This window comes from Rhopilema esculentum, chromosome 3 (genome assembly GCF_057945365.1).
Source record: "Rhopilema esculentum isolate cy_ngs chromosome 3, ASM5794536v1, whole genome shotgun sequence".
NCBI lineage: Eukaryota > Metazoa > Cnidaria > Scyphozoa > Rhizostomeae > Rhizostomatidae > Rhopilema > Rhopilema esculentum.
In genome coordinates this window covers 399,442-416,257 of record NC_142817.1, presented here as the reverse complement: position 1 = coordinate 416,257, position 16,816 = coordinate 399,442, and the positions used below count along the sequence as shown (strand labels likewise).

At 36.8% G+C, this 16,816-nt stretch overlaps 1 protein-coding gene across 1 annotated transcript in view; it reads right to left on the bottom strand.

Annotated features, from left to right (window-relative positions):
- Positions 1 to 16,816, bottom strand: part of LOC135692757 (uncharacterized) — a 34,363-nt gene that overhangs the window by 6,600 nt on the left and 10,947 nt on the right. The window contains exons 14-35 of the mRNA XM_065211049.2: positions 16,727 to 16,795; positions 15,349 to 15,423; positions 14,716 to 14,796; positions 13,938 to 13,993; positions 13,587 to 13,683; positions 12,237 to 12,419; positions 11,561 to 11,712; positions 11,118 to 11,169; positions 10,793 to 10,896; positions 8,647 to 8,710; positions 8,322 to 8,449; positions 8,014 to 8,088; positions 6,948 to 7,008; positions 6,583 to 6,615; positions 3,949 to 4,221; positions 3,365 to 3,389; positions 2,970 to 3,082; positions 2,530 to 2,598; positions 1,910 to 2,023; positions 1,412 to 1,519; positions 933 to 1,061; positions 169 to 312 (exon numbers count right to left, since the gene is read on the bottom strand). Coding sequence (XP_065067121.2) covers positions 169 to 312; positions 933 to 1,061; positions 1,412 to 1,519; positions 1,910 to 2,023; positions 2,530 to 2,598; positions 2,970 to 3,082; positions 3,365 to 3,389; positions 3,949 to 4,221; positions 6,583 to 6,615; positions 6,948 to 7,008; positions 8,014 to 8,088; positions 8,322 to 8,449; positions 8,647 to 8,710; positions 10,793 to 10,896; positions 11,118 to 11,169; positions 11,561 to 11,712; positions 12,237 to 12,419; positions 13,587 to 13,683; positions 13,938 to 13,993; positions 14,716 to 14,796; positions 15,349 to 15,423; positions 16,727 to 16,795 — 2,205 coding nt within the window. The remainder of the gene's footprint in view (positions 1 to 168; positions 313 to 932; positions 1,062 to 1,411; positions 1,520 to 1,909; positions 2,024 to 2,529; positions 2,599 to 2,969; positions 3,083 to 3,364; positions 3,390 to 3,948; positions 4,222 to 6,582; positions 6,616 to 6,947; positions 7,009 to 8,013; positions 8,089 to 8,321; positions 8,450 to 8,646; positions 8,711 to 10,792; positions 10,897 to 11,117; positions 11,170 to 11,560; positions 11,713 to 12,236; positions 12,420 to 13,586; positions 13,684 to 13,937; positions 13,994 to 14,715; positions 14,797 to 15,348; positions 15,424 to 16,726; positions 16,796 to 16,816) is intronic.

Genomic DNA, 16,816 nt, shown 5'->3' with positions numbered 1-16,816 from the left:
TTGAATAATTTCTGTTTGAGTTTTGACTAGGTTTATTTCTAAAAGGAAGTTAATGCAAACATAATAAAATATACTGGCCATTCATATGCATCAACAATCTTATTTGCCACAGAAGAAATAACTTAATGTAGAGCAAATAACTACGAAAATACAAACTAAATATCTTACTCCACCAGAACCAACCGAGTTGCTCCTTTCGGTTACAGAAGGCATCCTAGGAACCGGTGTCGGGCTCAGCAGGGAAGCAGATGCTCCGGACTTTTTCATAGCTCCGGTTCCAGAATCTTTAATGCCGGTCGTGTCAATGCCAAGCTAAAGATAAGATTGACAAAATTGAAAAGCATATTGGAGGATGCAGTTGCAGAAAAACTGTAGAAAATGGTGAACAATATCACTGAAGAAACTTTCAAACGCTCGCTCAACTATTGATATTTTAGAGCGCTTGACAATGGATGGAGCTGCACATTTGGCAGTCCTTAGGTTTTAGCTGTGAGTGCACGTATCAATAATTGGTCAGAGTTATAATGTATCATGACTATTTTTGGACATTATTTAACTCAATTCTATTACTTAACAAGCAGAAAATGTTGATACAAATGGAATTCACACTGCTTTTTAAAATATACTAGATTGCGTGCGGTACAATATAATGCTATAATAACAATCAATGTAAGTAAATTGTACCAGGAAATTTTTTTTAAATAAATAACGACGTTTCCAGAATAGCCCGTTTTCAAGTCAACGGGCTATGCTCAAAACGTCGTTATTCATTTAAAAAAATTTTCCTGGTACAATTTACTTACATATCATCGTTATTATGCTTTTTAAAAAGTAGCGAAATCTAGCATTAATTCCAAAATATAATTTGCTGCAAAGCCAACGTGTACGATAGGCAGTGGTTGAAGCGAGAACCGATGCCGATATTGAAATACCTGACCAGCATCAGCTTTGCCCCAGGCAAACACCTGATCTTCAGCATCAACGCAAACGGTAAATTCCGAGCCAGCAGCAACTGACGTGATAAACCTTCTTGACAGCGCTTTGACCGGGCGAGGAGTGATCTTAATTCAAAAAGAGGATTTAGAGAGAAAGACACAGAAATCAAAAGGCAAGGGGCATTTGCAGCAATGTAAAGTTTATAATCAACAAGGGGGTCTTGCAATACCTGAAAAAGGCAAAACAAAGCAATAATGGCACCGTAACTTCATTTGCATTGCTAATGCCTACGTATTTACTGCCATAATAATTCATATCAATAAATTGTTAACAGTCTTGAAATGTTGTGTTAAAAACGAGTTACAAGGCTAGTATCTGACATAAATTGATATAAAACGGTACCAGCACAAGAGATTACACAGCACCATCCAATTCTAAGAAATTGCCATGAATCATAAAAAAGTTGCATGGTCACCTGATCAATCTTGTTGTAGTGCCCTAGCTGGCCGCAGTCATTGCATCCCCAAGTATACACTTGCCCAACGGTGGTAAGAGCAACAAAATGCCAGTTACCAACTGACAGCTAAAACGATATTATGAAGTCACCCATCAAATACCATGAAGATACAACGAAATCATGCAACGAAACATTGGTCAAGCCTCCATAGTGAAATAAAAGGGTCAAGAAACTTAGATGAAAAGGAGCTGACAAAAAGAAAATCTATTCTTTAAACAATTAGATTTGATCATAAATCATAGTTTACGGAAATTACTCGCCACATATGCTACTAAAATGTAATTGTTCTCCTCAACGTCTAAAATTCAACAAAAGTTATAACCTACATCTTTTGTTTGCCGAAAAACAGGTTATTTTTTTGCACCAAGGAAAATAAAGCATTTTTCATGTTTTCTCTTCTTTCCTGAAATCATGCGGTACGTCAAGGCTGTTTAAAAATTTTAATCGAGAAAGTACCTGTGCTATCTGCTCTGGAAGGCGAAAAGGCAACTCTTCTGGATAATACTTATGACTCAAGTCTGTTGCCATGGAGCTAGCAAGATGGCGCCCACTCGTTGCACTTTCCGCTTTCTGCCACCAAAAGACAAGCTTTTATATAGTACATGGCTACACAATCTACAAAATGCTTATCAGGAATAAAAAAAAGAAGCCCAATTGAATCCCAGAAAACATTTTAGCATTCTTCCAGCCAATGATTCGAACTTTGAAACAACTTTCTCGAAACATGATGAAACAAAGACATAATTTGAGTATAGTAACTGAGTCTATTTTGCATTCAAAAAACCGCTTCAGGATCATGAGCCACCCGATTTCGCTACGCTGCCCGAACTCAGCGTTAATATCACACTTTCCAGCAGACAGAATCAATTAACCCACAAGGGCTGTGCCCAGCACTAAATCTTTCAAACTTGGGAAATTTCTTCTGAATAAAAGAAGACAGAAATGTAAATTATTTGCAGCTTAGAACGTTTTGAAAAATGCAAGAAATTTTTTTACACAATATCAGTTCAAGCTAATCTTCAATTTCAAAGTTCAAACTAAACAATTTATCCAATAACCATTCATGCTAAACGTACAGCACATATATGGAACTGTTTGTAGTTTCTACCCCATGAATAGAGCGTCTGGTCTTCTGATATAGCTATCTAAAAGAACGAAAAAACCCATGACAGAATCTCGATCTCTAACATATAGCCAATCTGAACAAATGTATGCAAAACAATATAGATTGTTGTTGGTCAAAAATTGTGAGGCAGATGGCAAAATATTATGGAAAATAAAAACCAATGAATCAGGCTGAACTTAGGGTAATATATTTGCCATTCTAACATTTAACAATGTAAGTCTTAAAGTTGAGATAAAGGCGACCTAATTTAAAAATTTGAAGCCTGAGAATCTGACATCTGGAGCAGCAAAAATATTTTCGAATTCATTGGAGAAAATGGCTATAAAACATGCTGTTATTCATAATAATCTACAATAGCTTGCTAATTTGTATCAGAATTCAAGTGCTTACAGTTTCAAAAGAACCACATGCAATGTAATAGATAGGCTCATCAATAAGCGTTTTCACCACTTTGGGAGTTGTCATTTTGGTATTGACACCAATGCCGAGCTGGCCGTACAAGCCTGAAGGAAAAAGCATCGTAGCACTCTCGAAGGAACATTCATTGGATATCCACAAATAACCAAAGTCAAACAGAAAATGGACCTGCAATTGTTACTGAAAATAGTTCAAAAGTATTCAAGTTCAACAGTTGATGAATCTTAGAGTTGCTAAACACTAAAGACTGCTAAAAAATGTCTTTAGAACTTTGAATAGTATTGAGCTACTGGTTATGTATCCAACAGAAAAAGAATTAATTGAATAGAAATGATATATCTCCAAGATAGAAAGTCCACAGTACCTACCTGAACCAAAAGTGAAAACGTATCCCTAAAATAAAGCGATTGGTATTACGAAATGTATTTACAGCTTAAGTATTTACTTCTTTCATATGCAAAACAGAACATTAATCCTTTAGAAGGGAGAATGCAGAAAAACAAACCGAAAAAATAACGAATATTCAAGAATGTGGAAACAATAACACACACATGAAGTGCCAAAAATCAGGGAAACTTTGGAATTGTAAAAAGGGGAATTTTGAAAAAAAATACGAAGCTAAAAAATCTGACTGCTAATCAGATGTCATCAGATGTGATACAAAAGTGGCTTAAGCCATCTGTCAGCAAACAACTCAGGATACGTGATAACAATCACACGCTCATCAATTAGCCATTGATTGATGGCTACGAATGGCTACCTATCAATGGCTACGAATTGATGGTATACCAATCAATTCATCATTGATTGATGAATGGCTTCAGTCAAGTTAGTATCTATCGGCTACTATCGACTATCTTTGAGGCTGTTGGCTAAATGATTAATATAATCAACAGAGCAGATTACATTCGAGATTTATTTCAAGATTCACAAAAATTAAAAAACTGAAAACCTTGGACGAAAGGACGACACTGTGGGAATGTCCAGCGGCAACTTGAATCGCCTTTTGTGAATTAAGCAGTGCAACGTTAACGGGGACTTTCGCATTTTCAGCTGACTTTACACCAAGCTGTCCATGAATACCCCAGCCCCATGCCCAGACTTTGTGATCTCCATCGACAGCAAGCGTATGATAATACCCAGCAGCAACAGCAACAACATTCTTGGGAGTCAATTGTGATATTAAGCATGGGCGGCTTCGTCGACGTATGTCGCCAACGCCAAGCTAAAGGTAATGAGTAACAGGTATATTTATTGAATGACAACCTTGATGGAATGTAGTTTGAAACTGAAAAGCTTTTTGATTAGATCACCAAGCTTGCAAAAATATAAAAACCTGGTTTTGTAGAGCTGTGAACGATCCACCCTGGGTATAATAGCCATTAAGAACTGGCGTGCAAATGGTACAGAGGAGTTGGAAAAAGGAGGAAGCGAAGAGGCAAAAAAGGGGAGCAGCGAAGAAGCGGGAGTTCCTGAAGAATGATTTTAATGAAAATAAAAGTTCCTGACCAATGATTTTAACAAATGATAAATTGTCAGCTCAGTTCCATCGGTGACACAAATAGGGGTTTGTATTTAATGTGAATTGGAAATGGACGAAAGGCTGTCACGTTTTGAAATAAAAGACCCATCTTCTCATCCTGGCGAGAAACGGAAATATCATAATAGTCAACACGAGACAACCTAAGGTTTTTGTTGCTTGATGTTTTTAGTCAAGAAACAATGAATAAACGCGAGATCACACCAATGGCACCTTACAATCTTGAGCCTGCGAATTAATATTGCAGATTAATTTCCTTGATATTGAGTAGCAACAGACCGGTATCATTCTTAGGGGTTTCTTCCTTGCCGAAAATTGGTGGCATTAAAATGGCAACCACTTCGACTTTGCAATAGTGTTGTTAAATCACTTCGTTAGCAACATAAAGAACAGTGTTGTCAACAATCTGTGTCATTTTGCAATAAAGGCTGACAATCAGTTGAAGCAATTAATCATCATATATTTAGTTTTGCCTGACAATTTCCTTATCGTTCTTTTCGTCCTCATTTGCTTCCTTCTCCTCTTTGCTAAACGATCTGCAGCTTTTCCGCTTCTCTAAATAAATTCTCAAAAGATAAAATGCGTGACTAATGACAGTATGAATGAGCTGCCATGAGAAGTATCTATCAAGGTCCAGCTAGTGTTCGTGAGTCCTATACTTTTGATCAAAGGCAAAACTCTCACTATGTGATTTCCCATGGTCGCTTAAAATTTACAATTGTGTATGATTCGTAGCTTTCACTGGTATTTAGTATATGTGATTGAATTGCATGTCAGGAAATAGACACAGAAATGTTGGCCAGATAATAAACGAAGTACATTTAACGTCTCTTTTTATTCTGCCTACAAGACCACAATTTCGTAAAAAACTAATAAAGAAAACAGCTGATGACACCCGAAAGCTTGTTCAAAGTACGCGACTCAGTTTATAGCCGAAGTTCAAGCGATTTTTTTGCAGCCTAGACTGCGAATCATCTGTTTACCATTCATTGGAGCAGTTAAAATTAAGCAGATATTTCCGACAGATCTTCTACAGCATATTAAGGCTACTATAGCAAGCTTTTGAAGCCTACTATAGCATAGTAAGGATCCTATACAAGTTTTTGAAGCCTACTATAGCATATTAAGGCTACTATAGCAAATTTTTGAAGCCTGCTACCAGGGGCGAAACTACCGGGGAAGGGGGGGGAGGGTGTGGGGGGGGTGTAACACCCCCCCCCCCAATCCAAAAAATAGTCGATTTCGCAGGGCAATCGAAGATTTTGCAGGGCGCCAAGAACGGAACAGGTATGTAAGGAAAAGCTCCGTTATGCATTTTAGAGAACGAAACAGGTATGTAAGGAAATGCTCCGTTATGCATTTTAGAGAACGGAACAGGTATGTAAGGAAAAGCTCCGTTATTTGCAATGCGAAAGCATTTCTTACCGAAAGTCATAGCCAATGGATGCAATGATTGATGCATATGTTTATGAGGGCAAGGTTGAGTCCATGCAAATTAATTTAAGTTGTAAATTATTTTCATGACAAGCACGGCGTCACTGGAGGGGAATAAGAGGCTGAAGGCCCTCACTTATAATTGTTTCTATAACTTTTTAACAGTGCAGGAACTAAAAAACATAATAAATCGTTAAGATACCGATTTTGTTTCATCTAATTGCTAACTTTTTCACGTATATTTTTATTATTTTTCTTTTATTTGCATTAATTCAGTAAATCACTTTCAGTATCATTGCAATGTTTTAATTTTGGATGTGTAAACATGGCCTTCTCGATACAAGAAACTGCACATTTCTGTTCAGGAAATAAAATTCCCCCAATCTACTATAGCAAGCTTTTGAAGCCTACTATAGCATAGTAAGGATCCTATACAAGTTTTTTAAGCCTACTATAGCATATTAAGGTTACTATAACAAGTTTTTGAAGGCACCTATTAAATTTCGGTTAAATACTTAAACAACGATAGTGCACGTGAAACCTTCTATTTTCTGCGCAGAAAAAAACAGGCTACGGAAAAGTATTCGAATTAACTTTTATTGGCGAACTCACCTGTCCAAAATTGTTAAATCCCCATGAATAAACCTGAAAATTAAGATCAGTAGATATGAAGGAAGTGTAGAAGAACATCAGCGTCAGACAAAACAGAGAAAGAAGGGCAAAGGACATGCGAAGACGGAAAATACGAGGATGAATCTCGCACAGCAAAGGCTTTAAGCGATCATTAGGGAGCTTTGAGTGATAAATGGCAAAAAAGCAAAATAGAAAACTCGTATTTTGGTCAGGGTCGCCTTACATTCTACTGCCACTGAGAATTGTAACTGAAAAAGCGTAATTAAATTAAAGACTTCATAAAAGAATTCCACGTGTCTAATTGATAAAATCACTAGAGCTAAGGAAGCGTTAGTGAGACTAACCCCTTCTCTGCAAACCGCAACTGTGTGTGCAGCCCCGCAGGCTATTGAAAGGACTTGAATCCTGCCAGAGAGAAGGAAGAAAAGTCATTTGAAAACAATAAATAAGATAATTTGCAAAAGGAAATGTCAAGATCTACGTCACAACACCGTGTCTCATTCTCTCATCTCTATATTTAAATATTATGCGACGCCTTGGTAGAGGTTTGAAAATTTTCTGGCTGCGCACACAGTTAAAAAAAACAATATTTTCAGTGTCACAAACTAGCCGCACAGACAACTACAATAAAAGTTTAGCCTATAGACCAATTCGACTTACGGCCACGTTTTGGAAATTTCTCCAAATTTAATTATACGACTTTTTTAAGCTCAGATTTGGTTTAATCACAATAGATTTAGGCTGGATACAATTTTTCATTTTGTTGGTGCTTGTAATTTAGATTTTATGGAGAAATGAAGTTTGAAAACTTGCAAGGGATTTGACCGCAAAAATAATTCCGGGTGAAACTTTACCCCGCTAGACGCCAATCACGGTCAAATCTCTTATAAATTTTTTATCTTTATGTCGTCATAAAATCAATATCGTGAGCAATACCATAATAAAAATTTCCAAGTAGACTAAAATCATTGCTCTTAATCCGAATCTGAGGTTAAAAATCTTGTACAAAAGAATTTGAAGATTTTTTTTCAAAACGAGGCCGTGAGTCGAGTTGGTCTATTGAGCATTTGACTGCCTTAGACAATATCCTTTCCAATGGCAACGATTATTCTGCAGTAAGCTCTTGCAAATATGTTGTATGCTGATCTGGTTTACAAAGCAACTAAATTGATTATTTTAAATAAATTTCTCACTGATTCAATACATTTTTACGCCAATTTGGGAGCCCCCCTTTTCAACTGATCACAGCAGTAGTTTGCTTTACTCGATACCTTATATCATACATATCTGTTCAGGATATTACTGCGTTATTGACATGGTGATTGACTTGTCATTGCTGACCGAATCAAAAGTATTTTTAAACAGAATAAAAGAGATAAGAGCAAGCCGTGAACTCCATTGCGGTCCTACCCATGCATATGAAGCCCTTCCACTCTAAACGGCATCGAAATTCCCTTTTCTTCTATCAAATCTCCATGGCCCAGTCTAAAATTGAAAAATCTTCTATTTACAGAGACGAAATTGTTTACAACACACATTTAAAAATATTCTTAAACGCTGTTTAGCAGCAATCACAGATTAATTTACAGTTAATAACATGCTGTGAATAAATAATGAAAAGAGATTTGGTAAGGCTTACAGTTATCAGAGAATATCAGAGAAGGTATTATTTAAGTAAAGCATTTGAAAAAGGCGTTCCACATGGAAGAATAAATGACCTTCCATGGCTTGATCGTCCCCAGGTGAAAACATCGCCGTCATGAGATACGTAGGCAATGTGATTTCTGCCACATGCCAGGGTAGTAGGCTCAATATCCATGTTCGTGTCCAGGCTCCTCGTACTGGTCTGTTAAGAATTGAAATTTATGTTTATGATCAACAAAAAGGCACGAAGGTGGGTTGGATCTCGATTCTATTTTTTTAAGATAAAGTAGGTGAAAGTTGTAATTTTTTTAGCCAACATAGAACATGAGCATATGTTCATTCATTCGAAAGATTAGTTTATGATAAACTGAAGAATCTTTAGAAATGAGGCTAACGCACCGTTCGACTGCGTCTTAAAGATGTAGAGCTGTTCTGACCAATGAGGTACTTAAGAATCGACTTCCTTGAAAAACAACAGAGAAATCATAACAGCAGCTGCAGTAGGATAAACCAATATCAAAACAACCAACACCAAAGTTTTTCACAACAAACATTTTCAAAACTAGATCTGTAAAGATTTTGAAAAATAGGGAAGCGTCTATTTGCTTGTTAAATCAGCAGTAATTTGCACGTGAAGTGCAGAATCCATGAAAAATTGCAAAAATGCACCAGGACAGATTGTTTTTCAGTTTTTTTATTCCTTTGTAAAAAAACAGCGATGAACAATGTTCTTAACAAAGCCAAAAACATAGAGGCATTAAAGTAGCCAGTTTCTTTTTTGGTTCTATTCTGCCGTTCAGAGCAAAGATGCAATGTCATGGCAGCATTGTTTGGTACATCTTGTCAAAACAGTAGAAACAGTTGTTGCTTTATGCGCTTCTTTACATTGGTCAAGCAACTTAGAAAACTTAGAAAATGTTTGAGAGACAGATTAGGCAAGCCATTACAAAATGTTTCTTTGCTGTCAATCCTTGTATTTTTTTACAGCACTAGGAGAGCCCTTCCATCCATTCAAAAGGATTGCATTCCTACCAACCAAAAATGTTCCGTCATTTATGAATTTACGTGCCAGTGTGATTCTGGCTACGTAGGACGCACAACCCAAAGATTGGGGGATAGGATAAAACAGCATGTTCTATCCAACATAAGAAACAGAACTGCCCCTCAAAGTGAACATCCTCCTCGATCTTGTAGGTCTAGAAAAACTGTTAGAACAAGTGATTCTGCCATCGGTCAACATCTTTTAGACAACCCAGATTGTGCTAAACTCCATAATGACGACATGTTTCGGATGATTGGCAGAGCCCGGTCGTCTTTCCATCGAGCAGTTTTGGAATCGATCTACATACAAACAAAAAAGCCGCCATTGTGTAGACAGGAGCTCGTTTTCTCTCTTGGACTCCAGTGGTAATTTTTCTATAGGCACGCAGCACTGATTGGTCAACTATACCGGTCTTGTGCTTGCGTTTTTCTGACTGGCCTACTTCAATCCACAACTGGTTATATATTTTTCATCGTGATCTTTCGGACCTTCATTCTGTCGTTTATGCTCTGAGAAGTGTCAGACGAAAAAGCTTTTAGTTAATATGTTGTAAAATGTTTGCCTTTTTCAAAGCCATTTTCAAGTTCTGTACCCCAAAAAAACTGTTCACTTGTTCTGTTGTTTGCTATCTGTTTTTTGTGCGGCCCTGGATATGCAAACATTCTCTATTGCGAATACAACCGTTGCGGATGGATAGGTTAACCTTGTTTAAAGGAAGGTGACGACAAACTATTTGATGGTACCTTCTCTACGTCTCGCTGCAATGAACAGCAAATTGGTTAACTGCAATCTTTTAGGATGAGGGTGGTTACCTTTTGGCATTATTAGGAAACTTTGCCTTCTGTGAGCTTCCTCGCCGATTACAAACTTTGTCAGCCTCGAATACATCAACGCGGGCGTTTGCAAAAATCATCAAATTCTTATGACTTATCCTTATTTTCTGTAATCCTTATTTTGTCATAAAGCCCATAAAGACGAACGTGGATAAGTATTGAATAAAGAGTATGAAACTGATCTCATGTATTTTTCTTCTGCAAAGATAGCCTCATATCACTCAACACCGGAATACATCTCCTCTAAAAGTTTGGGCAATCTAATAAAAGAGCATATTATTTTTATGGAAAAAGCAATAAATGTTCAATGAACAAGAAACAGTTATACGCAGGCAAGTAAGAGTAAATATCGAGAAAACTTCCCAATTTTACGTTATAAAAGAACCTCTCAAGAAAAAGCAATTGATGAAATTAAAACCAACTACATCTGGAAAAAACTGCGTACGCAGTAACGTCTACCCAGCAAAAACAAAATTAAAGATGAAGACAATCAGAAGAAATATCAGCAATTTTTAATGGGACATTGAGTACTGAAAATGGCCCAAGAACAATATCGTGTTGTAATACAGCATTAAAGCACTTAGTTACGTGCTTCATTTACAAGTATTTACAAATAACGCCATAATGATTTATAAATAAAGTCACAAAAAAGTTAATAAATTAATAATACCTGTCTGGTAGTTGAGTTAATGGCGATCGCTTGCCATTCAAAATCAAAATGGTTTTCAAAAAAACTTCAAATATGGTAGAAATGGTGGGAATGTCAAACGAATCCTAAAAAATGAAAAATCCACTCTTACAATTCAAAATTACAAAGAATGTAGCGAAATCCACGTGTTTCTTTCTGTTTATTGATAGAAAAATTGTGAATTAGCTTGGCCAGAATTCCAATTGAGCTATCTTCAATCTTTTTAATGCTGGCAGTGTATGCATCTATAAACCGAAACAGCCTGATAGGTTGAGATTAAAGGCGAATTAAGCACCGGCCCACATACCAAACCACCCTCCGAGCTTGAAGTTGATGCCAAGGAAACGATCGAAGGACTTCTACGAAAAAAAATCTTTTGAGCTTCTGATTAGGAAAAAAGAGTCTTAAGAAAACGTTGGAGCAGTAAAAATGACAAAAGATTGGGGGTAAACGAAATCGAAACAGCAATATATATGCGTTACTGATACATTCATTTCTGGAGACATGGTACACGAAGACAAGTTAAAGCATTGCAAGCAGTGCCTGGTATAGGTATGCAACATGGAATGAATGCCTTCCAAAGGACAAGTTGGAGTTTGAGTTTACATTGAACAAAGTATATACGAAGCATCGGCTCTTAAATGTCTCTCAAAGATGAAAAAGACGGCACAATTCATTAAGATACTCATTTATGTTCGAGAGTCGAGAGAACAAATGCGAAAAAGACTTGTAGGGAATGTGCAGTTTTACCTTTTGGTGTGCATCGCTTCTGCTTTCTCCAAGTATGGTTTAATAAATGTTCGAGATGGATCAAACAATCGCGCAATTAGCAATAAAGAGGTTTCTTCTAGATGGAAAACAATCGAATCCAAAAGACGAATAAATGATTTCGTCACATCAGGCTGTAAGAACAAGGAGAAGGAATGTTCGGTGCTTCCTAAGGCGTCCAAAGAAGGGCACCACTGGCATTAATATTTCATAAAAAAGAACAAATATTGTTAGTATTCCGCTCCTTTACGTTCTCCAGTTGTTTATTAATTTACGTACAGCAAACGTCCAAGCCTACTGATGTCAATAACGTTCGGAAAAAATTGCCAAGGGAGGCATTAACTAGATCTATGATTAAAGGAATTAATGTTCTTTGATACATTTTCCAAGTAATTCAGTGACTTAAGGCTTTCAAAATTAACATATCTTCCATAACAAATTCTGGCAAATACCTAAAATAACATTGGTACGACTTTGGTCAATAAAGACAAAAGCTTCTATTTCCTCTTTCAGACTTTCATACACAAACTGAAGATCAAACAAACATGTCCTGTCTAAAAGAATACGAGAAAATTACATCTTTTAGAGATTCACACGAAAGACACTGTCAGTGAGGACAATCAGTGTGTTTGAGAACATCTGACGAGAAAAAACTCACGTGCATAAGCAAGAACTTAACAGCCTCCTCTGGCTTCATGTAGGAAATGAAGGCACCGTTATTAGCCGCGCACAAAATGTCATCGTATCCTCGATCCAACAGCATGTTTTGGATTGAAGGTGAAAGGTGATAAAATCCTCTTGAAGCACACAAATCTAAAGCTTCCTTGATCAGTCCTTTAGTCTGAAACATAGCAAAGAATTCCACATTTAGGCCACTCGCTCAGAATGCACAAGTTTTCATTGTTAGGCTGATAATTCGCTCGACTACTTTCTCTGACAGTGACGTGCAGAGGAAATGTTTATGATGCATTTGCAGGAATAAAGTACCTAGAAATATATACCAAGTTTCTTGTTAATTTGTGGCACAATCATGAAAGAAATGCAAGGTTGACACACTCCATTGTGAAATTTTCGACAAGTACAGTTTACCAGTGCTACTATGGAAATCGCGAGTCAACGATCAACCCTTTATTCTGGCATTTCCCTGTAAAGAAATTTTAGGAACAGATTTCGACTCGGAAATCAGTATACCAACGAGGCCTCCAGCAAAATGACCAATGACTATGACATAAAGTGACGCCAATTAGTGGTTGCAGTTAACAAAAAATGGCTTGATCCACTGGGGAAGACACATAGCTGGATGTGCAAGACAGACCCAGTTGCCAAATCGTACTGTTGCCTTGTATCCAGAAAGGGATGATTAAAAAACAATTAAATAAAACTGACTATTTTAGAAGAAGATACGATCTTAAATTAATCCTCAACTCCTATCCTCAGCTTTAAGTATTGCCGGAGGTGTTTACATCTAGGGCAGACAGACAAAAAAGCAATCATGGAACAACTTTGAAGAGTAGCTTTTGCATTAAGGTACGAAATATCATTGCACATATAGCTGAAAATGCAATAAGAATGTCGTTTTTAGTTAACCTGATAAAACCCCCGTCGTGAATGAAAAATTGTGGATAAAGATTGTAATAAATTTTGCTGTGTGTTGAAATGGGTTAAAGGCGCGAGGAACTTCCAGCTTTGGGAAGCAAAAGCATGTGTTTTCTGTTAAGGACGGTTTTAAGGACAGAAACCCACTTAACTATAGCTTTTAAAAGGATCAATAAGAATCAGGTGACAATAACTTTGACTAGAAAACCCTTAAGGTTCCTCAGAAAAGACTACAAAATCTTATCTAAATCGTGTAAAAGGAGTAACTTAATACAGTAAATGTGTTTTAAACGTTGTAAGAACTTGAAAGTTATTTTTGATAACTGGCGAAAATGAAAAACTTCACATATTTCAACAGGTAAAAACCGTCACTGATAAGTCGCTAATTAGTGTGTTATACGAGTTCTCTTACTTTTCCGACTTCAAACAAGCAATCAATCATTCCATGCTTTGCGAGACGTTCCATTGCCACTTGGGGGTCGTAGTCAAAATTGTCCCGTAAGAACTGCCTGGAAGGAAAATAAAATTCCCCCTATATCAGCTAACGAATACTTCCAAAACAGAAGTTCGAAATTTAGACTTTTGGTTACGTTAACGATAAAGATGTAACTCTTTTATTTCGAAATTAAAAATTCGGGAAAAAGGGAAAATCGAGATTGGGTTGTGACACACTCTATCCAAATCTCAGTCAAAAAAGGTAAGTCGAAACAAAATAAGGTTCACTTCAACATTTAAATGAAATACAGATTTATAGATATCTTACATAAATGATTCAAAAACCTTCGCTCGAAAGTTCACAGGCTTCTGTTTCTCTAGAACCTGAAAAATGCAGATGCTATGGTAAAACAGCTGTATGTAGTCTAAAAATGGAACGTTTCAGGGTCTATAGGCCCGGTCTTGTGATAACAACTGGAACCAGTGAAAATCCAGTCGGTTCATACTAATTGGAACTTAAGTAGGCCCGGTCTTGTGATAACAATTTGAACCTGTAAGGATCTGGTCTGTTCATACTAATTGGAACTCAAGTAGGCCCGGTCTTGTGATAACAATTGGAACCTGTAAGGATCTGGTCTGTTCATAATAATTGGAACTTTAGTAGGCCCGGTCTGGTCATACCAATTTGAACTTTTGTAGGTCAAACCTACAGGTCTGGTCATACTAAATTGAACCAATCAAAATGCTGATAGAAGCAAATGTGGATGGCATATCTTTACCTCCAGTATACGGAGCAAAATGAATTCAGCTTTAGAGCAATTTCACAAAAATTAGCAAACAAAATTTTTCAAAAAGAATTTACATGTCTTTTAAAATTATGACCTGAGGCTATATGAACAAGGTGTAAGTATTTAGATTATGTTTACAATTCAATTATGTTTATGAAGCTTTTTAAACTTTGCTTATTAAGAGCGTGTTTGATGATAAGGGAAGGGCAAAGTATTCTTCATAAATAATACAGGATCAACTAATGCTAATTTTAACACTGTAAAATATGCTTATCAGAGGATGTATAATGTTAGGAGGCATAACAGGTATGCCACTACCTGTTCCGTATAGCATTCAACTGCCATGTCAGCCAGCTTTTTCCGATCCTTCGCGGACAGGCTTCCAGGCTGCTTCAGGACCTAAAGACAACGGCAAAATCAAACAATAAAGGCAAATACATGTAGAAATATGTATCCACAAGACGTTATGATGAAGGGCTCTACAAAGATTGCATTTATGTCGATTGACACTCAGGAGACACACACGCACAGCAAGAATCAACTGACATCTAGCATCCAGTTTCTTGCAAGATAAACAATTATTAGAAAAATTCCTTTCATAGCGATGCTTGCCACACTAAGTCTTGATGCGGGTATGTGTCATACAACTGCAAATACATTAACGAAAAGACAATCAATAGCCTCACAAAATTACTATCATAATGACGCTCTGTATGTTAGATTAAAACGATGTGAAAAATTTTCAAAATACGACTACAACCAACTTAAATTTATTGTGCATTTTATTTCTGAACAGAGCAGCCATTCCTGTTATTTGCTACTCATCAATTTTATCGATATCTCTTATAGTTTTTATACAAAAAAAGATAAAACAAGGGTGTAAACCAGCTGTACTCTAGGTGTCTAAGGACAGGTGCCTATTTAAAGGTGGATTGGGGAAAAGTTACTGACCTGTCGGATGAACATAAGACCGGCAGTGACCGACACGTATTCAATAAGACTGACCGCTCTTTTGATTGGCGAACACTATAGAAAAAAGGGTATGAGTAAAAATGTAGTAAATATTCGTGGAAATATACTTCGCAAGAAAATTGGGGGAGAATGCATCTAAATCTATTAAAACACAAAGTCCATGACGGCACTCAGAAGACCTGTTCCATGGCCTTAACTAAAAGGCTGCTGTGAAACATGAAAAATCTTTAGCTTATCAACATCACATAATCCTATCGAAATAAATAAGAACAAGTAGACAAGATTTTGAACATTTCAAGATATTTTCTTTAGTTCTAAATGCTGTGCAGATTGCATACATGTACTAAAATAAATCGTACAAGCTGTGGGGGACACAGGACAGAAGGGGCACACATATATGCCCTGAAGAAACACTATAAATGACTATGCATGTATCAATGCATTTATATGAATGTATGAGATACTTGACCATCAAAACTATGCATTAACTTTAAGTTTCTCATGGGAAGGTTCAATTACTTAATTCTAGAGTCTAGGTTTCCTTTTTAAGAAGAATATATTTTGTTTGACAAAAAAAGTTGGAATGGTGGTAGCCCTTTTCAGCATAATATTTCCGCATATATTGATAAAACATCTACATCGTTGTGCAGCAAGTGATATATCATCCCAAGCACCTTTTTTCGTGTCACACTAAATTTAGGAATATTTAAAAAAATTCATTTTCCGGCCTTAAGAAAGGTTAGTTACGTGTTTCTATCGAGGAAAACGTTACAGGCATATCGAAAATCACCCTTTGCTCTCTCACATTTGTTATAAATAAAAAACCTCGCGGGGAATTGTTCTGCATGATATCTCCTCCATGTTTTGCACTAGTTTGTAGGGTGAACAATAAAGAACAAATGGCTATGATCGCCCTTTTTCATCACGTGCCTTGCCGCTATGGTAGTTCTTTTCGTGCTTATCAATTGACCGACATTCTCTTGACTATAATGTTCTTACCCGGTCCCAGACCATGAATAACAATGCTGTAAAAACCCCATGGTTCAAAGCAAAAGCATCCTGTAACGAAGTTCCATCTTGAGCAAGGGCACAATGCGAAATGGAGATCTCCTAAACTCCTATCTTACATGTCTTTGAGAATATCTAAAACTCGTATAGGTTGCTGAAAACTGGCTCAAACGCCTTGCCGCAGAGAAACCTGTAGAACGAAACTAGCCTGTAAAATTCCTTTTTCCATAGAACTTTTCTATCTTTACTCGTCAGGCAGTCCTAACGAAAATGTGATGGTCAAATAACACTTTTTTGGGATGGGGCAATGTCAGAACCGAATACCAACAAACACACAAATTTTCGTTACCTCTGACAAATTGTAAAACTTAGTTGCACCTTGAAAATCTCCTTCCTTTAACTTCTGTTCGGCAACAAGCTACAAATGAAAATTGAAAAA